General features: G+C 64.9%; 10 protein-coding genes across 10 annotated transcripts in view; 6 read left to right on the forward strand and 4 right to left on the reverse strand.

Annotated features, from left to right (window-relative positions):
- Nucleotides 1-121: 121 nt before the first annotated feature.
- Nucleotides 122-7,304, reverse strand: F751_2988 (putative phosphoribosylformylglycinamidine synthase, chloroplastic/mitochondrial; the record flags this gene model as incomplete). Its single annotated transcript, XM_011397360.1, has 12 exons — nt 122-374; nt 543-709; nt 845-984; nt 1,253-1,399; nt 1,666-2,248; nt 2,387-2,418; nt 2,717-4,838; nt 4,989-5,070; nt 5,363-5,595; nt 5,832-5,914; nt 6,026-6,093; nt 6,982-7,304. 12 exons carry the CDS (start codon nt 7,302-7,304, stop codon nt 122-124), a joined length of 4,233 nt encoding a protein of 1,410 aa, XP_011395662.1.
- F751_2989 (hypothetical protein) lies at nt 2,507-2,857 on the forward strand (the record flags this gene model as incomplete). Its single annotated transcript, XM_011397361.1, has 1 exon — nt 2,507-2,857. The coding sequence occupies one exon, from the start codon at nt 2,507-2,509 to the stop codon at nt 2,855-2,857; it is 351 nt and encodes a 116-aa protein (XP_011395663.1).
- A 778-nt stretch (nt 7,305-8,082) lies between the features above and the next one.
- On the forward strand, nt 8,083-11,844 carry F751_2990 (ATP-dependent zinc metalloprotease FTSH 2, chloroplastic; the record flags this gene model as incomplete). Its single annotated transcript, XM_011397362.1, has 9 exons — nt 8,083-8,173; nt 8,482-8,548; nt 8,643-8,772; nt 8,960-9,155; nt 9,367-9,392; nt 9,480-9,654; nt 10,160-10,293; nt 10,485-11,115; nt 11,336-11,844. 9 exons carry the CDS (start codon nt 8,083-8,085, stop codon nt 11,842-11,844), a joined length of 1,959 nt encoding a protein of 652 aa, XP_011395664.1.
- A 328-nt stretch (nt 11,845-12,172) lies between these two features.
- Nucleotides 12,173-12,600, reverse strand: F751_2991 (hypothetical protein; the record flags this gene model as incomplete). The annotated part of the gene is made up of 3 exons (XM_011397363.1): nt 12,173-12,233; nt 12,363-12,410; nt 12,506-12,600. 3 exons carry the CDS (start codon nt 12,598-12,600, stop codon nt 12,173-12,175), a joined length of 204 nt encoding a protein of 67 aa, XP_011395665.1.
- A 321-nt stretch (nt 12,601-12,921) lies between these two features.
- On the forward strand, nt 12,922-14,177 carry F751_2992 (40S ribosomal protein S3a; the record flags this gene model as incomplete). The annotated part of the gene is made up of 4 exons (XM_011397364.1): nt 12,922-12,943; nt 13,033-13,069; nt 13,163-13,268; nt 13,560-14,177. The coding sequence occupies 4 exons, from the start codon at nt 12,922-12,924 to the stop codon at nt 14,175-14,177; spliced, it is 783 nt and encodes a 260-aa protein (XP_011395666.1).
- Nucleotides 14,178-14,459: 282 nt separating this feature from the next.
- F751_2993 (Hydroxysteroid 11-beta-dehydrogenase 1-like protein) lies at nt 14,460-15,267 on the forward strand (the record flags this gene model as incomplete). The annotated part of the gene is made up of 2 exons (XM_011397365.1): nt 14,460-14,696; nt 15,040-15,267. 2 exons carry the CDS (start codon nt 14,460-14,462, stop codon nt 15,265-15,267), a joined length of 465 nt encoding a protein of 154 aa, XP_011395667.1.
- Nucleotides 15,268-18,252: 2,985 nt separating this feature from the next.
- On the forward strand, nt 18,253-19,021 carry F751_2994 (hypothetical protein; the record flags this gene model as incomplete). The annotated part of the gene is made up of 3 exons (XM_011397366.1): nt 18,253-18,357; nt 18,453-18,617; nt 18,854-19,021. 3 exons carry the CDS (start codon nt 18,253-18,255, stop codon nt 19,019-19,021), a joined length of 438 nt encoding a protein of 145 aa, XP_011395668.1.
- A 306-nt stretch (nt 19,022-19,327) lies between these two features.
- On the reverse strand, nt 19,328-20,293 carry F751_2995 (Putative 1-aminocyclopropane-1-carboxylate deaminase; the record flags this gene model as incomplete). Its single annotated transcript, XM_011397367.1, has 1 exon — nt 19,328-20,293. The coding sequence occupies one exon, from the start codon at nt 20,291-20,293 to the stop codon at nt 19,328-19,330; it is 966 nt and encodes a 321-aa protein (XP_011395669.1).
- Nucleotides 20,294-20,904: 611 nt separating this feature from the next.
- F751_2996 (2-dehydro-3-deoxyphosphooctonate aldolase 1) lies at nt 20,905-22,771 on the forward strand (the record flags this gene model as incomplete). Its single annotated transcript, XM_011397368.1, has 6 exons — nt 20,905-21,077; nt 21,153-21,248; nt 21,420-21,522; nt 21,692-21,827; nt 21,996-22,153; nt 22,502-22,771. The coding sequence occupies 6 exons, from the start codon at nt 20,905-20,907 to the stop codon at nt 22,769-22,771; spliced, it is 936 nt and encodes a 311-aa protein (XP_011395670.1).
- A 352-nt stretch (nt 22,772-23,123) lies between these two features.
- Nucleotides 23,124-23,529, reverse strand: part of F751_2997 (Succinoglycan biosynthesis protein ExoI) — a gene marked incomplete at both ends in the record, with an annotated part of 1,584 nt that continues 1,178 nt past the window's right edge. The window contains one exon of the mRNA XM_011397369.1: nt 23,124-23,522. Coding sequence (XP_011395671.1) covers nt 23,124-23,522 — 399 coding nt within the window. The remainder of the gene's footprint in view (nt 23,523-23,529) is intronic.

The raw sequence follows: 23,529 nt of genomic DNA on the forward strand, positions 1-23,529 counted from the left end.
CCTGTACATCGTGAATGATATCAAACACAATAATGGCGTCAGAAGGTGTCCTAGCGAGGAGGCCCCGGTCGGTGGAGGCATACCGCCGGCCGAGCGCCAGCTCCGAAACACCATCACTTCATCAAGCCCTGCGCACGGACGCCGCCCACTCGGCCGCGTTCTGGAAGAGCTTGAGCCAGGGGCTGGGGTCGGTTGGCTTGAGCCCCGTCTCTGCGGGCCACCACGGGTTTTGCCACATCTGCAGGCAGCGCTCTGGGTGCGGCATCAGCGCCAGGTGGCGCCCGCAGGGCGAGCACAGCGCGGCCACGGCGTCGCTGGAGCCATTGGGGTTGTAGGGGTACTCCTGCGTCTCCCTGCCCACGGCATCCACATACCTGGATTGGGTTTTTGGGTTTTTTAGGTTGTTGGGGGGGAAAAAGGGGGGCTGATTCGATCGTGAGCTGGATGAAAAGTAGGAAAAGAAGGCCGCCCACAGGGTCCGTCCGCCCAACAACATCCTTCCTTCCCACAACCAAACAAGAATCCCCAGAAAACCCACTCACCGGATGGGCGCCAGGTGGCGGTCCAGCACGTCGCGGCGCACGGCCTCGTCGGGGAACAGGGCCTGGCCCTCGCCGTGGGCCACCCAGACGCCCAGGCGCGCGCCGCCCATGCCGCGCAGCATGACGGCGGGGGTGTCGGGGTCGATCGCCACGCTGCTCCACCGGCACTCGAAGCGGCCGGAGGCGTTGTGCGTGAAGCGGGGCTGGGCCGCGTCGGGGAGCAGGGGCCCCGCCGCGCCGGTCCCCGCGCCGGTGCCCGGCACCCAGCCCAGCAGGGCCATGAGCTGGCAGCCGTTGCAGACGCCCAGGGAGAAGGTGTCGGGGCGGGCATAGAAGGCCTGGAACTGGCCCAGCAGGCGGGAGTTGAAGCGGATGGTGGCCGCCCAGCCCTTGGCAGAGTCCAGCACGTCGGCGTAGCTGAAGCCGCCGGGGAAGATGATGCCTGGAGTTTGGTTTGTGGGGGGGTGAGGTGGTGGTCACAATACTATGGTGGTGACACATGGTGGGTGGGGGTGGCGGCCGAGGGTCAACCAGGGGAGCCCAGGGCACAGCCCAGGAAGGAAGGAAGTCACGGGGTGTACGCAACCACGGGAGTCCGCCCAACGACCTTCACCCATGCATGCCCAGAGCACGGCTAGTGATCCGTAGGGAACCTCACACACTGGACCCCGGTCCCCAAGCCCCCTCCACCACCCCTCCGACAAACCCACCTTGGAAGGAGTCCAGGGTGGCTGCGCCGGAGAGCAGGTCGGACATGGTGACGTCCCACGGCTCCATGCCCGCCATCTGCACTGCAGCCGCCATCTCGCGGTCGCCGTTGGTCCCCTCCTCGCGGATCACCGCCACACGCACCTTGTCTGTCGATTGTTTGGGTGGGGAGGGGTAGGGGAAGGGGGTTGCAAGGCCTGTGCATTGCGGAGCAAGGCCGGGCACCGAGGTCGATACGTCTCCATAACGGCACGTCGCAGCGCATCCACACGCACAGGCAGGGATGCAGGAGCCCCATCGGCACCCCCATCCTGGATACAGAATCCCCACCTCACCGCAGCGCAGCACTCGGTCAACAACAGCCGTCCCCGGGCCCTCGCTTGAAAGAACGACACCTCCCCCCACACGCGCTCACCTCCAGCGTCCAGCTTGTCGGCGGGGGTCCAGGCGGGGACGTAAGGCACGACCCAGGTGGGGGCCTCCGCACTGCGCAGCGCGGCGCGCTCAGACTCGACGCACTCGAGAGCGGTCTGCCGCTTCTCCAGCTCGAAGGAGGTGGCCTCCCAGACGTCGCGCAGGTCGCGCGCGCCCCCGGCCACCACCACCTCCCCGCCCACCGCCAGCCGCACCTCGTCGGCCGCCAGGCTGGCGCCCACGCGCGCGCAGGGCACGCCGGCGGCCGCGTAGGCCGCCAGCACCTCGCCCTCCCGCCCCGCGGCGACCTCGAGGAGCAGGCCCAGCTCCTCGGCGAAGAGCGGGGCCAGTGCGCCGTGCGCCGCGTCGCGGGCGTGCGCCGCGCCTTCCAGCCCCAGCTCCAGCCCGCAGTTGCCGGCAAAGGCCATCTCCAGCGCGGCGACGACCAGGCCGCCGTCGCTGACGTCGTGCCCGGCCAGGACGGGGCAGTCGGCGGTGGCCAGCAGGGCCTGGGTGGCGCGGAAGGCGGCGCCCAGGAGCGCGGGGTCGACATCGGGCGCCTCGTCGCCCAGCTGGGAGTACACCTGGGCCAGGGCGGTGCCGCCCAGGCGGGGCCGCCCCGCGCCCAGGTCGACGTGGAGCAGGGAGCTGGCGCCCGGGGCCTTGAGGTCGGGGGTGGTGATGCGCGTGATGTCGGTGCAGCCCACTTAGGCGGAGACCACCAGGTTGCCGGGGGCCATCACCGTCTCGCCGCCTGACGGGATGTAGGTTGGGGGGGGGGATGTTAGGGGAGCTGGGAAGGAATGCGATTGTCTGGGCCAGGTTGACTCGTCAGTAGTTGCATGTCACCCAGATGGAGGGAGGAGATGGCCTGGTGCATGCGGCTGGATTCGGTGCATGCTTGGAAGATGGATGCGCATGCCTGCGTGGGTGGAGGAGTCTCACCTGCCCGGCGCAGGACCCACGCATTCTCCCCACAAACACACATCCACCCCCCCTCCCCCCGCCCCCCCGATTACCACCACCACCAGGTAAACAGCCGGTTCGCTCACCCGCGGCGGCGGCCATGGACAGCGAGTCCTTTCCCCCGTCCACGCCGATGCGCAGCACGGCCATGGCCTCGCGCATGGCCAGCGCGGCGTCCACCATGGCCGCGCCCTCTCCGCCCATCTTGGCCGCGTACATCCAGTTGACCGAGGCCTTGACGTGCTCCAGCGCGGTGACGGGCGCCCAGACCAGGTTGGTCAGCGCCTCGCCCACCGCCAGGCGCGCCATGGCGGCGGGGTCCAGCAGCCCCTTGAGCGGCGCCTCGCCGATGGAGGTGGCCGCGCCGGTGCGGCCGTACAGGCTCTGCGCCACGACCGCCACGTCGGCCAGCGGCGTGTGCAGAGGCCCCACCGCCTGCTGCTGGGCCACCAGGCCCGTCACGCAGCGGTCCACCTTGTTGGTCAGGAAGCGCTTGGAGGCGACGGCGGGGAGGCGCAGCACGCGGTCCAGCGCGTCAGCCGGCGTGGCGCCCGCGAGGTCCAGCGGCGCGGCGGGGGCGGGGGACCGGCTGAAGGCGTAGGCCTTGTCCGGCATGTCCCCCAGCACCAGCTCCAGGTCCAGGTCCACGGGGGTGGGCGCGCCCGCGGGCGCCTGCCGGTCGACGACGCGCACGCGGCCCGAGCCGTCGATGGTGCCGATGACCTGGACGCCGCAGCGCTCGCGCGCGGCCAGCGCCTCTAGCAGCGGCCGGTCTTTCGGTGCGATGAGCAGGCAGTCGTTCTCCTGGTACTCCGCGCCCCAGATCTCCAGCACCGACATGGTGGCGTCGCCCAGGTGCACCGCGCGCACGTCGATCTCCGCGCCCAGCGGGTAGATGATCTCCTTGACCACGTTGCAGTTCCCGCCCGCGCCCTGGTCGTGGATGGACAGGATGGGGTTGGCCGGGCCCAGCTCCACGCAGGCGCGCACCACGCGCCACAGCTTCTGGCTGACCTCGGCGTCGCCGCGCTGCACCGCGTCGTAGTCCAGCTCCGCGGAGTTGGAGCCGGAGGGCAGCGAGCTGGCCGCGCCGCCACCCATGCCGATGCGGTAAGCGGGGCCCCCGATCTTGACCACCAGCATGCCCAGGCCGGGGGGGGTCTTCTCCAGGTGCCCGTGGTCGATCTGGCCCAGCCCGCCGGAGAACATGATGGGCTTGAGCCACTCGCGGCGCGAGCCGTCCGCCAGCCGCTGGCCGAAGGAGCGCGTGTACCCCGCCACCAGCGGCTCCCCGAACTTGTTGCCGTAGTCCGACGCGCCGTTGGAGGCGTCGGTCAGGATCTGGCGCGGGTGCGCCAGGGAGGGCGGGTACGCCGCGTCGGCCTGCTCCCAGGGCAGGTCGTAGCCCTCCAGCAGCAGGTTGCCCACGCAGTACCCGGCCGTGGCGGCGCCCATCAGCGACCCGATGCCCGTGGCGTGGGTGTCGCGGATGCGGCCGCCCGCCCCCGTCTCCGCGCCGGGGTAGGGCGCCACCGCGCAGGGGAAATTGTGCGTCTCCGCGGTCAGCAGCAGGTCCAGGTCGCGCCGCGCGGGCGCCAGCGCGGAGGGCGCGCCGGGCGTCTCGGGCAGCAGCGTGCGCACGGGCCCGCCGCGGATGGCGGACGAGTTGTCCTTGAAGGCCAGCACCGAGTTGGGGGCGGAGCCCGCCAGCGTGCTCTTCACCACGCCCATCAGCGACTCGGGCACGGGCGCGCCGTCCACGGTCAGCGCGGCGCGGAAGAACCAGTGGCGCGAGTGCTCCGAGTTGGACTGCGCGATGTCGAACAGCTCGACATTGGTGGGGTCCCGGGCCATGCCGCTGCGGAACATGTCGGTGTAGTAGTCCAGGTCGCGGTCGTCAAAGGCCAGGCCCATGGAGGCGTTGACGCGCTCCAGCGCCGCCCGCCCCTCCGACACCACGGGCACCGTGAAGACGGGGGCGGGGATCACGCTGGAGGCGAAGGAGGTCAGGGGCGTGGGGTACACCTCCTCCGTCATGCGGTCGTGCACGCTGGCGGCAAAGGCCGCCAGCTGGGCCGTGGAGGCGCCGCCGCGCAGGCGGAAGCGGCGGCTGACCTCCACGCGCTCCACCTTGCCCAGGCCGCAGGAGGCGCAGATGCTCACCGCGTTGGCGGACCAGGCCGTGCTGAAGTTCATGCGCGGGCCGACCTGGCGGAAATTTTGGGGGGGAGGGGCGGGGGTATAATCGGGAGGGGGTTGGGATGGGGAGTGAAGAGGCTGGGGAGTGACCTGGAGGTGCCTCCAGATAGTAACATACAGCGGTCCCGCACCCACCCAGCACAGCTGAAAGCCACCCACCTCGACCACGGCATCCTGGGGCTCCAGCTGGAAGCTGGAGTCGGGGGTGAGCCGCTCCGGCTCAAAGGTCTCACGCAGCAACCTGTAGCAGGGAAGGAGGAAGAGGTCGACGTCCGTTGCGACAGTGGCGCATGTAGCATGCGCGAGAGTCGGGTGCAGTCGCTGCGGCTGAATGGCGACGACGACACAATGAGTTGAGCCGCAGCCAGACCCTCTTTTGGATGTGTTGCCTAGGAGGGCCTCCTCCCAAACTTCTCCCATTCTCACACAAATCCTATCTTAACCCCCTCCCCACGAAGGACAAGCTCCAGGCCCAAGGCGACCCCGCTTCACCCCCTACCCCCCACAAGCGCAGACACCCCAGCATTCCTCACCAGGCCAGAGTCTCGGCCTCGGCCGCGGTCAGAGGCTGGGACAGGGAGATGTTGTAGCACAACTCGGTGTCCATCTCCGTGACCTCGGGCAGGGTCTTGGCCTGGGCCTGCTTTAGCAGCGTGGCCGCCTTGGAGGCCGACAGGCCGGGGCTGCGGTACAGCTGCAGGACGCCCGGCCCCGCGGCAGTCAGCTTCTGCAGCACCGCGGCGGCGGCAGGAGATGCAGGCGAGGCCTGTGTGTGCGTGTGATGGAAGGGGTGTGTTGGGTTGGGGAACCGGGTGGCATCGCAGGGAGGCCGGGGTGTTGCAGGCGCCAGCCGGTGCATGGGCCTCGCATTTGCAGTACCAGACCTGGGGCCTATGCAGGGTGGCAGCTGTCAGCCACTTACACCCTGCCGCTCCGCATCGCAGGCCGGATGCCGTATGCACCAGGGGCATGCTGCACCACAGGGAAGGTCCCTCCACACACCTGCTGCAGGGTGGATGCCGCCCTGGCAACCGATGCGGAGCTGCGAGCCGGCTGTTGCCGGGGCAGTCCACGCGCCAGCCGCCCTGAGAAGGGGGGGAAATCAAACGTCTGGCCGTGCACATGCAAGCGGGGGGGACCACGGCGTCTTCACAGGGCATACCGCAGGGCCCCATTGGCGCGATGCCGTTTCTCACCTCGGCATGCCAGCAGGTCCTTGGCGGTGGGCGGTCCACTGCGGAAACGGGCAAGTGCCCTCGACACTCTGTGCAGCGAGAGGGAGGGGAGTGGGGATGGGCGAATGCGCTGCGAGTTACGGGCACAATTTGAACTCCACGCCAGACGCATGCACGTACCTTCCGCCCGTTGCAATGGGACGGTGCTGTGGGGGACCCGCCGCACGTGCGAGGCGGCAGGAGTCCATGTGAGCTGGCTACTGGGTACAGGCGGGTCCAGCAATGCTAAGGCATCGCCTTGAGGGCGAGACTGAGGTACTTCGGTGGGGGTTCACTCGGATGTAAGGTCGGGGCCCATCAACGTGCCAGGGTGTGCGCCGCGCGCCAGATCCCATAGGGTCGCCCAGGGGGGCGGGAGAGTTAGCGTTTCTAAGGCACTCAACCTCCGGTCTGTGTGGCCCTTGGATGACCTTACTCTGTCAATGTGCAACGTAACCTACAGACTGTCAAGAACAAGGCCATTACAATGTCAGTCGTGGGGTATTTATACCAGAGGGAGGGGCAAGTGTCCTGTGGTCCAAGGTTGTCATGTGAATGGGTCGCAAACACATAGTAAGGGTGCCGTGGGACGGCAAGTAAGTTCCAAGTCATAGGTGGGAGTGCACTGTGGAACAGGCAGGGATGGGATGGTTCGCAGTGGACGGTGGACCAAGGGTGTGCTGTGCATGACGGGCGAGCTCCCGTTGCACCAGATCCCATGGGGAGGGTCAATGTTACCGGTTGCAGCATGGGATCTGCTTAGGCAAACAGATCCCTACCAGGCTTGCGCCGGTTGCACAGCTGCTTCCCGCAAGCGGGATCTGACTGGCGCAGTTGGTTGCCTCTAATGGCGAACCAGAGGGGGTGGGTGGGCGGGAGAAGACGATACAGGGGGTCCACCAAATGCAGTGGGACGAAGTGCATTCTTAAAAAAGCACTTGGCTAGCATCAGGATGTTGGCCGCTCCGTTCACGTCGCGGTTGACGACGTTGACGTTGCAGCCCTTGTTCGTGCACCGCTTGGTGTCCCACACGTCCACCAGCTTCTCCTCGCCTCGGCGCACCCGCATGTACTGGTGGGCGTGCAGGGAGGTGTGACAGGCGCAGCACAGTTTGGAAGTCCTGTGTTCGTCGACCACTACCACCCTGCACACCCGCCGCAGGCGCCGCAAGAAGCATATCCAGGGCCCAGGCGGAGTCCCCCGCATGATGCCCCCCCGGTCCTGGGCCGACCAGTTGCCCACGCCGACGATGGTAGTCATGCCGGGGGGAGCGCGGAACTGCTCCGCCAGCCGGGTGATGGCCCGCTCCCTGCCGACGTAGGCCTGGTGGCGCACCTTCCGAAACGGCTTCTCGTCCCTGTGCCAGGCCAGGCCCTGTCGCAGGTTTGGGACGATCCTTACGACCCGCGACAGCAGCACCTCTGTGCTCGCTGTCTTGTGGGTCGGGCACCTGCAGGAAGAGGGGGAGTTTTAGGAGAGGGTTCGGTACAGTTGGAGCGATGCGGGTTGTCGTGGACGGAACTGTGGGACACGAAGCGCTGTGTCAACAAGGGCTTCAAGGTCAACGTTGTCAACCGCGACGTCAACGGGGCGGTCAACATCCTGATGTTGCTCAAGTGCTTTTTTGCGAATGCACTTCGTCCCACAGCTTTTGGTGGGACCCCTGCTTCGTCTTCTCCCGCCCTCCCACCCCCCCCACCCCCTCTGATTCGCCGATCGAGGCAACCAACTGCGCCAGTCAGATCTCGCTTGCGGGAAGCAGCTGTGCAACCGGCGCAAGCCTGGTAGGGATCTGTTTGCCTAAGCAGATTCCAAGCATTCTCTCGTAGCCGCGCTTTCTTGTTTTTGCCGGCCTCGCGATCCAGTGAGCTTCAGACTCCCGCTGAATGAGAGGTGGGATGCGGTCTCGTCATTAACCCTCCAGATTCTTCGTGGCAGCAGACACTTTGTATTTCATAGTAAACCTTCAAGTTTCAGAACCGCTTAGAGCAATCAATCACAGCGGCTGAGCTTTCCTTCTCGCAGATAGTCCCTGACCATGGCGTCAGTGGCAATGAGCCTGTCCACGATGACACCGGGCATGCTGAGGCCCGCGGGACACCAGAAGCCCTTCTTGCCCATTGCATCAGGTGCGTGGAATGCAGGGGGGTACTTGCCTGGAGCAAAGAGATGCGCATGAGAGGTCGTGAGCCAGGGGCGGGTCAGCAAGAAGCTTCCCTGCTGCTCACATGCCCGGGGCTTCATCGCAGGGTCCACGCGTCGCCATAGAGCTGCCATGCCGTGCAAAGCGAGCCAGGTGAGGCAATGCGTCGTAACCCGTCGTCGTCCGGGAGCGGGAGTGGGTTCAGGGGTGCCATTGGGATGTGCCTTTTCCATGCGCCTACTATAGGTTGCGCCTTGGACCCACCCCTGCCCACCTGATCCCCATCATTCGCAGACCGTGGGTCCCAGGGACCCTCAGAAGCGTTCCCTTCTCAAGGGGTGAGCATCATGGTGGAGGGGTGGTGGGTTGGGATCATGAATGCTGGACGAAATTGCATGCTGTCTGGGCACCCAGCTGCTGCATCGACTCACCTGCCTCGCCTCATCACTCCACAGCCTGGGCACCGGCCTCGCCTCCATGCTGGCCGTGGCTGCGGCCAAGGCCGAGGACGCCAACAGCGTCACCTCCTCGCGCATGTCCTACTCCCGCTTCCTCGAGTACCTGGACATGGGGCGTGTGAAGAAGGTCGGTGGGGCGCTGCGGGTGGTTTGTATTTCTTTGTTCAACTTCATGAGGGCTTTGTGGAGCTGGTCTGTGGGCTGAGCGATGTACGCATGCAACCCTTGCCTGGCTTGCCGCGGCAGGGCCAGTCGGTTGGCACTGGAGGGCCGGTGCAGGACTCCTCGACACCCACGCCCCCTGCCGCATGCAGGTCGACCTGTACGAGGGCGGCACCATCGCCATCGTGGAGGCGGTGAGCCCCGAGCTGGGTAATCGGGTGCAGCGCGTCCGTGTGCAGCTTCCCGGCACCCCGCCAGAGCTGCTGACCAAGTTCAGGGAGAAGAAGGTGGACTTTGCAGCCCACACGCAGACCGAGGACGGCGGCAGCCAGATCCTGGGCCTGCTGGGTGAGTGGGTCAGGAGGTGGAGTTGGCTGGGTCAGGGGCTGGAGTTGGATGGGTCAGGGCTTCAGGGTGAAGAGTGGTTGGACGCGAAAGGGGGGCTGATCCCAACCCTGTGGCATGGCATGTGAGGAGGTCTACCCCCTGAGAGAGGGCACCTACCGCCAACCCATCACCACCCACCCACCTCTACCCACCCTGCATCCGCTCCTCCCAGGCAACCTCGCCTTCCCCCTGCTGCTGGTGGGCGGCCTGTTCCTGCTTTCCCGCCGCCAGGGCGGCGGCCTGGGCGGCCCCGGCGGCGGCAACAACCCCATGAACTTTGGCAAGTCCAAGGCGCGCTTCCAGATGGAGCCCAACACCGGCATCAACTTTGCCGATGTGGCCGGCGTGGACGAGGCCAAGCAGGACTTTGAGGAGGTGGTGGAGTTCCTGAAGAAGCCGGAGCGCTTCACGGCCGTGGGCGCCCGCATCCCCAAGGGCGTGCTCCTGGTCGGGCCCCCAGGTGCGTCCAGGCATGGGTTTGCTGGTTCACTCTGTCTGGCTGTGCTGTTCAGTAGGGAGGAGGGTCGCGGCGGGGTGGAGGGATGTTGTACAGTATCGAGGGGGAGGCAAGAGCGGCCGTCGACTGCTCGCAGTATCGAGGGGGAGGCAAGAGCGGCCGTCGACTGCTCGTCCGCTGGCTGTGAGTGCTGCGACAGCCATGTATAGTTTTCCCGGGTTTCCCTCCTCCTGGTCCTGGCCTCCCCCAGGCTCGGCGCAGGAGATGCAGCAGCGTAGTGCATGGCGGGGCCAAAAGCGACATTGCCGATTGCCTGACCCCCCACCACTCAAGCCATCTTGCAGGGACGTGAGTGCTGCGACAGCCATGTATAGTTTTTCTGGGGTTCCCTCCTCCTGGTCCTGGCCTCCCCCAGGCTCGGCGCAGGAGATGCAGCAGCGTCGTGCATGGCGGGGCAAAAGCGACATTGCCGATTGCCTGACCCCCCACCACTCAAGCCATCTCGCAGGGACGGGCAAGACGCTGCTGGCCAAGGCCATCGCCGGCGAGGCCGGCGTCCCCTTCTTCTCCATTGCCGGGTCTGAGTTCGTGGAGATGTTTGTGGGCGTGGGCGCGTCGCGCGTGCGCGACCTGTTCAAGAAGGTGAGACGATTCTTGTCGGAGACGGAGGGATGTGGCTGCTGGATGGCTGTGGCTGCTGGATGGCTGGCGGGCCACCCAGCAGGAAGGCTGGGGCTGCCATGCCCCCCTCTCCCCATTGAACTCCATCATGCACCTCCGTGATGCCCACCACTCCACCTCGCACCACACGACCCCCCCGCAAAACCCAACAGGCCAAGGAGAACGCGCCCTGCATCGTGTTCATCGACGAGATCGATGCGGTGGGTCGGTCGCGCGGCACCGGCGTTGGCGGCGGCAACGACGAGCGCGAGCAGACGCTGAACCAGCTGCTGACGGAGATGGATGGCTTCGAGGGGAACGCCGGCGTGATCGTGGTGGCGGCCACCAACCGCGCCGACATCCTGGACTCGGCCCTCCTCCGCCCCGGCCGCTTCGACCGCCAGGTGTCGGTGGACGTGCCCGACCAGCGCGGGCGCCTGGCCATCCTGGGCGTGCATGCGCGCAACAAGATCCTGGGCCCCGACCTGGACCTGAAGGAGGTGGCGCTGCGCACGCCGGGCTTCTCCGGGGCCGACCTGGCCAACCTGCTGAACGAGGCGGCCATCCTGACGGGGCGGCGCAACAAGGAGGCCATCACCCAGGCCGAGATCGACGACAGCATCGACCGCATCGTGGCGGGGATGGAGGGCACGCCCATGACCGACGGGCGCAGCAAGATGCTGGTGGCCTACCACGAGGTCGGCCACGCCGTGACAGCCACGCTCACCCCGGGCCACGACCCGGTGCAGAAGCTGACCCTGATTCCCAGGGGCCAGGCCCGCGGTCTGACCTGGTTCATCCCAGGTGCGCTGGGGTGCGGGGGGGTGGGGGTGGGGGGAGGGGTTGCTGGCAAGCATCCGACAGAAGGGGGGGATGGCTGGAGGAAGGGCCATGCAGACGAGTAACTGGCGTGCCGCCCCCCGACCCCTCTCCAGTTCGGGATGTCTCGGACCAGGGCCTGCATCCCCCCAAACACATGGACTCCCACCAACCAACCTCACCCCTTTCCTCCCTTCCCTCCCAGGTGAGGACCCCACCCTGATCAGCAAGCAGCAGATCTTTGCCCGCATCGTGAGCGCGCTGGGCGGGCGCGCCACCGAGGAGGTGGTCTGGGGCTCGGCTGAGGTGACCACCGGCGCCTCCTCCGACCTGCAGCAGGTCAGCAACATGGCGCGCAGCATGGTGATCAACTACGGCTTCAGCGAGATCGGGCCCTACTCGCTGCAGGACCAGGCCGCGCAGTCGCCCGACATGATCATGCGCATGATGGCCAAGAACTCCATCAGCGAGAGCCTGCAGCAGCGTATCGACGCAGCGGTGAAGGACATCGCGGCGCGCGCGTACGAGGAGGCGCTGCGCCACATCCGCGACAACCGTGCAGCCATGGATAAGGTGGTGGAGGTGCTGCTGGAGCGCGAGACGATGAGCGGCGACGAGTTCCGCGCCATCCTGGCCGAGTACGCAGAAATCCCCGACGAGAACCTGGAGGCGGTACGGCAGCAGAAGGCGCAGCCCGAGCCCGTGCTCAGCTGATGAGCCGGCAGCAGTAAGGGTGGGGGCTGGAGGGCAGGAGGGCAAGGCCTGGAGTCCAGCAAGACACCCCCTTCCCTTCCGGGGTTTGCCTCTTGTGAGACGGTCTCCAAGTGCGACCCACCCCCCTCCCTACCTGTCGCAAAGACAAAGAATTACTCCCTGCTTTTCCTTGGTTCGAGTCGACCCCCGCCCCCGGTATGTCGTGTAATTTACAATTGGAAAAAGCAGCGATACAAGGTTGAGGAAGGGTGACGAGACCTTGCGCTGTGCGAAGGTGAGCAAGCGTAAAGAGGGGCAGGTACGAGCATCCTCCACCCACGGAAGCACCTCAGCCCTGGAGGGTAGGCCTCATGAGCGGGTGGAGCTGGGCGATGTACACGATGCCCCACCTGCAAAGGGGGTTGGGGTTCCAATAGAGAAGACCTCCAGGCAAAGTGCAGCTGCAGGCTATGCATATCGATGCATATCACACAGCTAGAACAATACGCAACAAGCCAAGCCCCGATCCTGGAGCTCACATCATCCAGCAGCACGCCACCGTCGTGCCCACGAGTGTGTGCTTCAACCTGGGAGAGGGGTCGTGGGTCGCACAGGTCAGAGCACCGATCTTTTGGTCTCGCCACCCGCTAAAACCCCTGGCCCCTGGCCCAAGCCAACGCACAGTTTGTTTCCATGTCTAGCCCCAGATGCCTGCACGATGCCAAAGCCCAGCAGCTCCAGGAGGGCGAATATGAGGGTGCCCAGCCAAAACCCCATGGCGCTCCCCGGGCGCGACCAACGTCTAAGGGGGGTCGACGATCTCAAAGCGTGGCACGCCCCTCGTGAAAGTATAGGCACTGCTGGGACCGGGGTTGCACAACTCGAAAGCATGTGTCCTGCGAGAATCTTCACATTACAGGTTTCGGCGTCACACCAGCACTGGGCCTTCGCAAATGTGGATTTCCTTGGTCTATAACATTGCGCCCCCCCCTCGGGGCCGCCCCGCTCTTTGGCCCTCCAGGGGCCGTACCCTGCCTCTTTCAAGCCTGCACTGGCCACGGGGTCAGGTACCGATTGTCGACTGTCAGTGGGAGCAACATGGCGGTCGGCAAGAACAAGCGTGAGTGGGCGTGCCTGCGCCCCGCCAGCCGGCAGTGCCCCTCCACGGGCGTCCTCGTCCCATCGCTCTCCCAATCCCCCCGTTCGCAGGCCTGTCAAAGGGCAAGAAGGGCGGCAAGAAGAAGATGTGAGCAGGCTGGACGCGCGGTGGCTCGCCCTGCTCCTGCTTGGCTCCCGAAGCATGCTCCCTCACACCCGGTACCCCTCCTCTCCACTGCAGTGTCGACCCCTTCAGCAAGAAGGACTGGTACGATATCCGTGCCCCCAGCACCTTCCAGCAGCGCGCTGTGGGCAAGACCCTGGTGACTCGTACCGCCGGTACCAAGGTGTGATGGACGGACGGAGCGGGAAGGGGCCGGGGCGCAGGGCGGCGAGGGATTGCTCTGGTGGAGATCGGGCGCAGTAGCGGCGGACAGGCCTCGGGGGGGGGAGGTCTCTATCCAGACCGCTGCTGGGGAGCTGGGGATGGCAAGCCTGGATATGGCCCAGCACCAGCCGCTATATCTTTACCCATTGGGGCTAGGATTTTGCCCCTCCAGCTCTGGCTGGCAAGGGTACTCGGCGAGTATACAATGACAACCCCCCACCACCCCCCCCTCCCTCCCTCCTTCCAACAGATCGCGTCTGATGGTCTGAAGGGCCGCGTGATCACGGTCAACCTGGCTGACCTGCAGAAGAATGATGCGGACGCGTACCGCAACATCAAGCTGCGCGTGGAGGACGTGCAGGGTCGCCACTGCCTGACCAACTTCCACGGCATGGACCTGACCACCGACAAGCTGCGGTCGCTGGTGCGCAAGTGGCAGACGCTGATCGAGGCCCACGTGGACGTGAAGACCACCGACGGCTACACGCTGCGCCTCTTCGCCATCGCCTTCACCAAGAAGCGCGCGGGGCAGGTGAAGAAGACCGCGTACGCGCAGAGCTCCCAGATCCGCGCCATCCGGCGCAGGATGGTGGACATCATGACCCGCGAGGCCACCTCCGTGGACCTCAAGGATCTGGTGGCCAAGTTCATCCCCGAGGCCATCGGCAAGGAGATCGAGAAGGCGTGCCAGGGCATCTACCCCCTGCAGAACACCTTCGTGCGCAAGGTCAAGGTCCTGCGCAGCCCAAAGTTCGACGTGGGCAAGCTCATGGAGGTGCACGGCGACCTGCCCACCGAGGTGTCCACCGCCGTGGACCGGCCCGCGGAGGGCGTGGTCGGCGACGCCCCGGAGGAGGCCACCGCCTGAGGCCCGGGCCTGCCTATGCGTTGTTGACTGTGGGTAACAACGGAAGCTAAGAGGGACACGAGCGAGGGCAGGCGGGCAGGGGGGGAAGGTTGCGTGGTGTGGACGATGGTGTAGGAAGAGCGGAGGTGCAGGCTTCAGAGCGGGAGGCCCAAGACCTGTGGCGCCCTGCGTACTCCCTCCCACCTTCCCCATGGGTGCGGGAGCGCGATGGGCCTAGGGTAAAGTTGGTAAGAGGGCATGACGAGCTGCAGCAGACACGCTCATAACAAAAACGAGGCAACCATGGCCCAGGAGAGCGTGCGTGCGCTGGAGGGCAGGCGGGTGCTGATCGTGAACGCCCATGTCGGCATGGGGGCCGACGTCGCCGAGACCTTCGCCAGGGAGGGGGCCACCCTGGTGCTCACCGCACCGCAGACCCTGGCGCTGCATGAGGTCGCATCCCGGTGTGGAGGAATGGGTGGCTTTGACACACTGGCGCCCTGCGAAACCCTGGAGCTCGATCTCACGAGTGCGGAACAGGTGGGCGGCGGTTGCAGGACCAGGTGAAGGGCGATGTGTGTGTTTGTGTGTGACCACTCGATCAAATCTCTCGCCACACACCATCGCAAGTGTCACTGCATCCATCGCCTGATCAGGTGGACGAGGTCCCCCGGCAAGTCATCGAGAAGCATGGCGGACTCGATGTGCTGGTCCTCTGTGCTGGTGAGCGGGGGGGGTCCAGGGTGGGGGGTGCAGCTCACCAGGTGCAGGGAGCATGATCCTGGACTTGTGGGAAGGCCGTGTGCCATACCTTCTCCTATACTCATTTCCTTCAGAGAAGTGTGAGGAGGATGGCCCCCTCATCCACCCCCTGGCCCGCCAGCTGATGCATGAGGTGACCAGCGCATGCAAGGGGGTGGACGTCATCGTGCTCGCCATCGGCGGCACGGAGGGCGTCGACCTGCCCGGGCCGCAGGATGGCAGCGGGGATAGCCCCGCGTACATCCAGATGTCTACCGATGGGTCTCGCTTCCTGGCTGCTGACCGCGAGTTCCCCAGCGCCGGCCAGGCAGCACTTTCATGCTTCAAAAAGCAGGCGGCTCAGGAATGATTCCAGCCCAGCCAGATCTGGAACAAGGGAGGTTTCGGACACCTGTATTTTTGCGTGATTCTATAGCAACTCGGTGCCTCCTGGTGTTGCATGCTGTTGGAGGGAATGCCAGGATCTCTTTATTGCTGGTCTTTGAGTGTGCCTCTGAGCTTCCAGATGTTTGTACAAGTAGGGATGAGGCAGGGCTATTAGAAGTTGATGTTGAAACCAAGTCCTCTTGTGGCAAGGAGCGATATGCCAACGGGTTGCAAGGACATGCGCGAGAGTGCAAGGACATGTACCAGGTTGTATGATCGTTGAGAATCCCAATGCACAGCCAGGTCCAGGCCTCAGGCCACCACCAGCCCTGCAAGGTGCAAAGGGCACAAGGGAATGCTGTGACTGTCTGGTGATGGGGCCCCTGCTTCATCGGATATCGCGGCGCGAGGGGCAGGGGTGGCAACCTCATCAAAGAAGTGCCCCCCTCGCCCTCTCAAACGCATCAGCTGGGGTGGAGTCAGAGTGGTGCATAACAACTTCGTGTCTCATTATCAGGGGCCTCCCCTTCAGAACAGGTCTGTGGTGAATTACTTTCATCACCCCCCACCAGGGCAAGCTGTGCCGGCAGCCTGGGCGGGTACGCACCTAGCTACAAGGGCAAGTGTGTGGGACTGATGCGGTTGTTGCAGGGGGCTGGGCGCAGCTCTTCCACATGCTCTCGCCAACAGACTCCTCACCCAACCATCGATGCCGCACGCCTGCACCTGGATTTGTTCCAGAGCATGGGGTGGAGGGGGTGGGGGCGTCAGTGCAAGAGTAAGCCCCGTTGTGTTAGCGCCGAAACGCCCTCTGACGAGGACGGCCCGGCGCCGGCCACATAACTGTGTCTACGGCGAGCTGCCCTTCGACGATGGGGCCCCCAGGGGCGCCTCGTCTCGGGGGTCCTGCCCTTTCGGGATGGCACTCTCTGCCTCATCGCCCGGGGACTTTCTCCCAGTACATGGACGCAAGAGCGTCTGATCGTGGAGGGCGGGGTCCTGGGTCCGCACTCCCAAAGGAGATGGGACCCAGGACCCCACGCAGTCAGGGTCGTACCGAAGTGGCCCTTTGCGCTGCGCCCTTACCTGGTGTGTGCGCGCTGGGCAGCCTGGGGGTCCGCAGCAGACAAATTGCGCCGCTGTGAGCCTTCTGCACAGCAGAGGGCCGCCTTGGGTGCGACATGCCGCTTCCATGGTCTACCCTCTCACACCCTGCCAGGGCGGGAAGGGGTCGAGGGGTTCAGGAGGACGCACGTGAGCTCGTCGCATGCCAGCACCCGGCGCACCGGCGCCGCAAGCCATCAGATAGTGGTGCATGTAAGGTTTCAACACGTTGTGGTTCAGAATAGCAACGTTGATTGGGATGGGGTCGTCATCTGGCAGCGGCACGGGCGTGTGAGACACAAACAGCCCGGTGTCGGTCCACTCACCTCGGGGACGGTGGCAGCTGCATGTGCGAGGACGCCATTCGGTGCTCCAAACCCTCAAGGCCCATGCCACTCCCCAAGCAGCGCCGAGGCTGCCAGGCTCCTGCCCTGCGCGAGATCAACAGGGTAGAAGGAGAGGTCGAAAAGGTGGGGACGAAACCGACGGGCCTGCCCCAGATGGGGTTCCCGCTCGACAGGGGGAGGTAGCAGGAGCAAAATCATCACAAAAGCCCTCAGTTCAGGTCTCCAATAAATTGTTTCTGCACAGTTGTTAGACTGCTCAGTAGAACGAAAGTTTATTTTTAGCATCACCGGGCTTGTGACAGGAGAGCAGCAAGGAAGAGGAGGGAGGGCGATGCGGCGTTATGGGTCAGTGATCACTTCATCTCACTGGTAGCGAGGCGTGTGCTACCTAAGAAGGTGTCCTAAGATATTGATCTGGAAACATCTTCATCCCCATACGCACACAGGAAAAAACGGGAACAGAAAGCGGAGAAAGACTACAGAATCGGGATCGGTGGCCAAGGAATCAAGGTTGCAGGTCAGAAAGAACGCAGCGATGAGTTCGTGATTCGTCAGGCTTGAACAAGCTCCGAGATGTGTCACGGTTCTGTCATCAGCCCTGCCAAGGTCAACAAGCATAGGCGTTCCCCACACAATGGAGCTCGAGCTCTTCCTACCTGGCAAGGTGCCCGCTGCCAACAGACCTAGGCAGGTCCTCCATCCCAGTTGAGGGGCGCCCGTGCAGGGACCTGCAGCAGCGTGCGTCGACGGGGAGTGGTGGTTTAAAGAGAAGTAATCCTGGTGCAAGGACCTTGCCAGTTGAGGTTGCAGGGAAGTGTCGCTGTCATGCTTGTCGAATCGGCTACCGATGGGCTGGCCCGATCAAACAACAGCATCGCTCTCCTCGGTTTGTGTTTTGGGGCAAGCAGGACTCATGGACTGGAGTCCGCTGCACGGAGGATACCCGAGGCTGGGAGCTCGACAGTGACGCCCCATCACGCAGGGGCATGCGGCCCCACAAGTGCCCTCAGGAATGCAAGGTTGTCCACAAGTATGTTCAGGTCTCAAAGATTATCATTCAACATCTTCGGGCATGGGGTACTCGGTGCACATTAGAGCCTCCAGCCCCTGTCAAAAGTACCTTGAAGGGCTTGCCGTCACCCGCTCACTCCGCTGCGAGCCATATTGACTGCCATCGGACTGCTCTCCAGGGATGGAGAGAGTCCGATGTCGAGGTTCAAGACAGAATCATTGCACAGAAAGAATGCATGTGGGACTGCAAATGGCTGCGCAGCTTAATATAGAGGAGGCGGGGGCCACCCCGGCCCCGGGTCGACCCGAGATTGGTCCACGTCCTCGAAGCGCAACATTCACTCCCGCTGGGACATTCACCCCCGCAACATCGCGCAAGGCCCGAGAAACCCACGCCCTCCAACCCTGTGTCATCGATCCTAGGTACAACACCGGAGGAAATACTCCTTTCATTCATTGCCGGCTTTGGACGGGGGCAGACTTGGGACTGGTAGTCGGTGTGCACCATGGCCGCTCGCCCCGTCGTGAGGAAAGCCCTGGGCCTTGGCGGACATGGCTCCGGTCTCCAGCAAGCAGTGGAGCACGGAAAGTCCACCCTCTTCTTCCGGGAGGTGCGAGCGCTGGGAGACCGGGTCTGGTTGGGGCTGGGTTATAGGGCAGGAGCACCCCATGAGGTGGCACCCATCCCCTCCCTCATACCACGCAGGTGTGCCGCACCCTGCCCTGGGTCGTCCACAACTACAAGCTCGAGGAGCTGACCACCGTCTCTCAGTTGCGACGAAACGTGAACCAGCTGTTCAGGCGGTTCGAGGAGGTCAAGACGCCCGAGGCGGTGGACCTCCTCATCTATAAGGGCCGCGAGGAGCTCGAGGTGAGACGCAGGATTGGGTCGGCTCCGAGGGAAAAGCTGGGCGTGAGGGACACTGCTCTTAAATTGCGAGTCGCACTGTGCTGGAGGTTTGCATGTGGGGACTGGGATCATGACCACGGGACCCGTTGGCAAGGGACTGGCCTCGGCAGCAGCCAATGTGGCCCCCTGATTGAGAAGGTCTACGCCATGCAGACTGCTTGTGTCCATTGCCCCAGAGTGCTCACTGCCACACGAAGACTGACTTCTGCCCCGTCGGCCTGTGCTCCTCCCAGATGATCATCATGCAGCATAAGCAGCGGCACCATCTGATCGACAAGTACGTGGGCCTGCCCGCCACTACGGAGCCCAAGCCCAAGCCCGGCAACCTGTCACCCTTCCTGGCCCAGTTCTACCTGTCCAACTGATGCGTGGACTGGTCGGGGGGGCGCCGCTGGGTAAGGGATTCCGCGCCCCAGCCGCACTCAGCGTGGCTCGTCATGTACAGAACCTGAGCATCAGCGAGTCAAGGCAGCACATCTGTATGCCATGCAGGGGGTGTGTCATTGCAAAACATGGGGTTGACAGGGTCCAAGCTGCTCCGGCCGAGCGAGGGCCGTGCGGGCGTGCGGCCGAGCCTCCAGCGGGCTGTTGTGGTGGACTCACCGCCATGGCCTGCACCGCGGTGCTGCGCCTCGGCAAGCTGGCCCACTCCACACCCCCTCCCAAACAACCTAGTACTGTTCCGGCCAGCGCTGGGCCGCGCCGCACAGCGCCAGCCCCCCGCCCGTGTGCAGCATGAGCTGGCGCGGCGCCGGCCCCACAGTCGCCGCTGCCGCCCGCGCCGCCGCCGCCTCCCAGGCGGCCAGCGTCCAGATGGGGTCCAGCACGACGCCCGTGGCGGCGGCCACCGCGCGCACGGCGGCGCCGTCGCCCGGCAGCGTGCGGCCGAAGCGGCGCGGGTGGCCGCGCGGGACCCAGCGCAGCGCGGCCTGCGCTGCGTCGGGCACGCCCGGGTTGAGGTCATACTCCGCGACCGCCTCGTTCAGCAGACCGGTGGCGGTGCGCGCCGCCTCGCCCGGCGGCCCGCCCACCTCCACGCCCACCACGCGCCAGGGCAGGCCCAGCAGCGCCACGCCCAGCGCCAGGCCCGCGGCCGTGGCGCCGGTGCCGCAGTCCAGCACCAGGTCGCGCGGCGCGGCGCCCAGCTCCCCAGCCAGCCAGCGGACCAGGCGCGCAGAGCCCAGCAGGGCGCCGGGCATGGCGCCGCCCTCCGGCAGCACCGCGATCTGGTCGGGGCGGGGCCCGTCGGGCGGCGCGCACAGCGCGGCGGCGTAGGCCGCCAGCATGGCGCCCCGCGCCGCATACTCGCGCCGCGGGACGTACCTCACGTTCCCGCCCAGCAAGCGCATGTACAGCGCGTGGCCCGTGGGCGCGGCGGGCGCCTCGCCGCGGACAAGCAGGTGCGAGGCCAGCGCGCCGCGCGTGCCGGCCGCCAGCGCGGCCACTGCCACGAGGTGCGCGCTCTGCGCGCCGCCGCAGGTGACCACGTGCCGGGCGGGGCCGGCCAGCAGTGCGGGCCACACCGCGTCCAGCTTCCTCAGCTTGTTCCCATTGACGTAGGGGTGAGCCAGGTCGTCCCGCAGCACGTCAAAGCTGCCGCACTCCGTGATCTGGGAGGTGGGCTCGTCGTCGTTCATGTGTGAGGGAGGGGTGGGTTGCCGACAGGCAAGCACAAGCCGGCAGGCCATGATGGGAAGCACAGCTCACCCTCCCCGGACCTGGGCTGCTGGACTGGGCAGGAGCCAGTCCCGGTCCAGCAGGCGGTCGATGTCGGCATGGCAGGCGGAGCCAGATGGCGCGTGGAGTCTGGCGCAGGCCCTGGCAGGGCCGCAGGACAGCACCCGACGCCCCACCACCGCCGCGAGGCAGCGTGGCGTGGGGATCGCCAAGACACCAATCTCGAAACGTTCTCACGGTCGTTTTTCCAAAAAAAATCACTCATCGTCAGCGCCCTGCATGAAAGCATGTCGGGGGAGTGATATGGTTTCGTCCAGATTCGAAGCGTGCCCCGCGTGCTATGCAGCACTTTAAGCCGAGACTGAACCCACCCTGCCGATAGCAATGCTTCAGCCCCTGAGTACCGGGTCAGGAGTCGAGCATTGCATTGCGAATCAGATTGAACGTTCGAAGGCTCTAGATCCATTCTCAACCTTTACAACTTGTCTCACCCGAACATTGTGGCCATGGCGGAGGTAGGGGTGGGTCATGCATGGGGTGGCCCCGGCACTGCAAAACTGCATGCGCACGGATGTATGATGTATCACTTGTTGCACGGCTGCAGGAATCAGCCTTCTTCAAGGAGCTCAAGGGCTCCGCCCCTTTCTTCCTGATGGCCGGGCCCAACGTGATCCAGTCGGAGGAGCACTGCCTTAAGATGTGCCGTCAGATCAAGGCCGTGACAGGCATGTACTTTGGATGGTGGTTGGATCCTGTCTGTATGGTGATCGGGTGCAGATCGCGCCACCCCTCCCTCTTGCCCCTTCCCTGAGCAGACAGCCTGGGCATCAAGCTTGTCTTCAAGTCGTCATTTGACAAAGCGAATCGCACCAACGCCGCCTCCTTCCGCGGTCCTGGAATGGAGGAGGGTCTCAGGTGGGGTATCACGTGTATCTTGCGCATGGTTGGTTGGAGTCCAGACAATCCTTTGTGTGACGAAGGGGAGAGCACCTTTGTTGGGACTCGAATACAACAGATGGACATGGTGTCATGATCGGGGGCAGGTCAGCTGGATTTGCATGAGGCAACCCCATGCACATCATGCAGGGTGTTGAAGAAGGTCAAGGACACCTTTGATGTGCCAATCATCACCGACATCCACGAGTCCTGGCAGGCCGAGAAGGTGGCTGAGGTGGCTGACATCATCCAGGTGGGTCCCTCTGTGCTTGATATGTTGGGATGAAGGCCAAGGGTGCATTGTTTGACATAATTCCCGGTTGATTCTTTGCCTTGAGAAATTCATGGCGCTGCCCCTCTCATCAATATCCTCATTCATCACACACACACTGACTCCCCGAACTCTGCCCGCCCCCGCATAGATCCCCGCTTTCTTGTGTCGGCAGACCGATCTGCTGATCGCCGCCGCCAAGACAGGCAAGGTCATCCAGATCAAGAAGGGGCAGTTCTGCGCGGCCTCCGTCATGCGCAATTCCACGGAGAAGTGCAAGCACGCCGGTGGGTGGCTTGAAGGGTTTTGTTGGGGGGCATGGGATTCAGTACGAGGGAACGGGGCTGTTATCGGGAGTTCAGATTTGCCATGCTCCATGGCCCTCTGCACCTGCGCCCCGGCCACCCCACCCCTGTTACATAAATGTTTCCCCCCTTCCATTACCCCCCCCGAAGGCAACCCCAACGTCCTGGTCTGCGAGCGCGGCACCATGTTTGGCTACTCCGACCTCATCGTGGACCCACGCAACTTTGTGCTGATGCGCGATGCGGGCGTGCCGGTGACTGCAGACGTTACGCACGCCCTGCAGCAGCCAGCCGGCCGGGCCCTGGAGGTTAGTAACTGAACAGGCGGGGAGGAAGGCGGGGAAGACAGGCAAGGGACCGGCGCACATCTGCGCTGCGGTGCCCAGTGGGTTGCCCTGGATGGCAGACGCGGGGAGTAGACACGGGTGCCTCCCTTTTTGGTCTGGACTGGGTCTCGAGGTTCTGAGCCCAACCCTGGCCCGGCCAGGCCCTGGGCCGGCTGCCTGCCTGCAGAGCGCCCAGAGATTTTGGTTCTGTTTCCCTCAGTGTACAGTGATCCTTGCCTGTGCACTGCGCGATGGATTTCAACCTACCACCTCCTGCGCCCAACCCCAAACCCCTGCCTCCCTGACCCCAGCCTCCAACCCCCACGGCAGGGCGGCGGCGTCGCCAGCGGCGGCCTGCGCGAGCTCATCCCCACCATCGCGCGCACAGCCGTGGCGGTGGGCGTGCAGGGCATCTTCATGGAAGTGCACGACAACCCCACTACCTCCCCCGTGGACGCGCCGACGGAGTGGCCGCTGCGAAACCTGCGCAGCCTGCTGGTGGAGCTCATTGCCATCGCTCGGGCCACGCGGGGGAGAGACGACCTGGACATCGACCTGTCCCCCGTGGGCGAGGACTTTGACCCCGAGGCCATGATCTGAGGGGGCTGGGCATGCCATGCTGTGCGGGCAGGAGATCACTCAAGAGGGGTTGGAGAGAGTACGGGAGCCTGCACATCGAAGCCCGTGGTCGGTGTCGGATCTGGCATTCCGAGAACCACATACTGATGTGTGCTCTAGGTGGCTGCATGGGCATCAAATCGCTGCGCCCCGTGAGATACATGGAGGCTGTTTCCGGGATCTTTGGTGTGGAACGAGCCACATAACAGACTGGAGGTCCTGCTTTGACCCTTCTCCCTTGCCAGGGCCGGACCTGCCGGGGGTGGCCCTCCAAACATACCGCCTCTGTTTTCCTAGCAAACTCACATGGACGAGCCAGGTTCCAGCCCCAACATCACTGGAACCACTGCGGCATGGTTTCCTTGTGCCGCCAGCCCTCCGGCAGCTCAAAGCGGCCGGCCCAGATGCCGCGCTTGGCCTCCTGGGCTCGCAGCTCTGCGGGCACAAAGTCCTTGCTGTAGCGGCGGTAAGCGACGGCATGCCCCTCCTCCACCAGCCAGGCGTTCAGGTCCAGCGGACGCTCGCCCGGGCGGACCACGGTGCACACCGCCACGGAGCGCCGGTACATGTCCTTGGTCTTGACCGTGCAGGCAACTGGCGCATCGCCGATCACCTCCCTGAGCGCGGAGGTGGCGGCCTGGCCGCAGAGGTAGGACTCGCCCCTGCCGTCCAGGCAAGCCTGCTTCTTCTCGGGCGCGTCGATGCCGAAGAGGCGCACGCGGGTGCCAGCTACCTGAGTT

This window comes from Auxenochlorella protothecoides (assembly GCF_000733215.1).
Source record: "Auxenochlorella protothecoides strain 0710 unplaced genomic scaffold scaffold31, whole genome shotgun sequence".
NCBI classification, from domain to species: Eukaryota; Viridiplantae; Chlorophyta; class Trebouxiophyceae; order Chlorellales; family Chlorellaceae; genus Auxenochlorella; species Auxenochlorella protothecoides.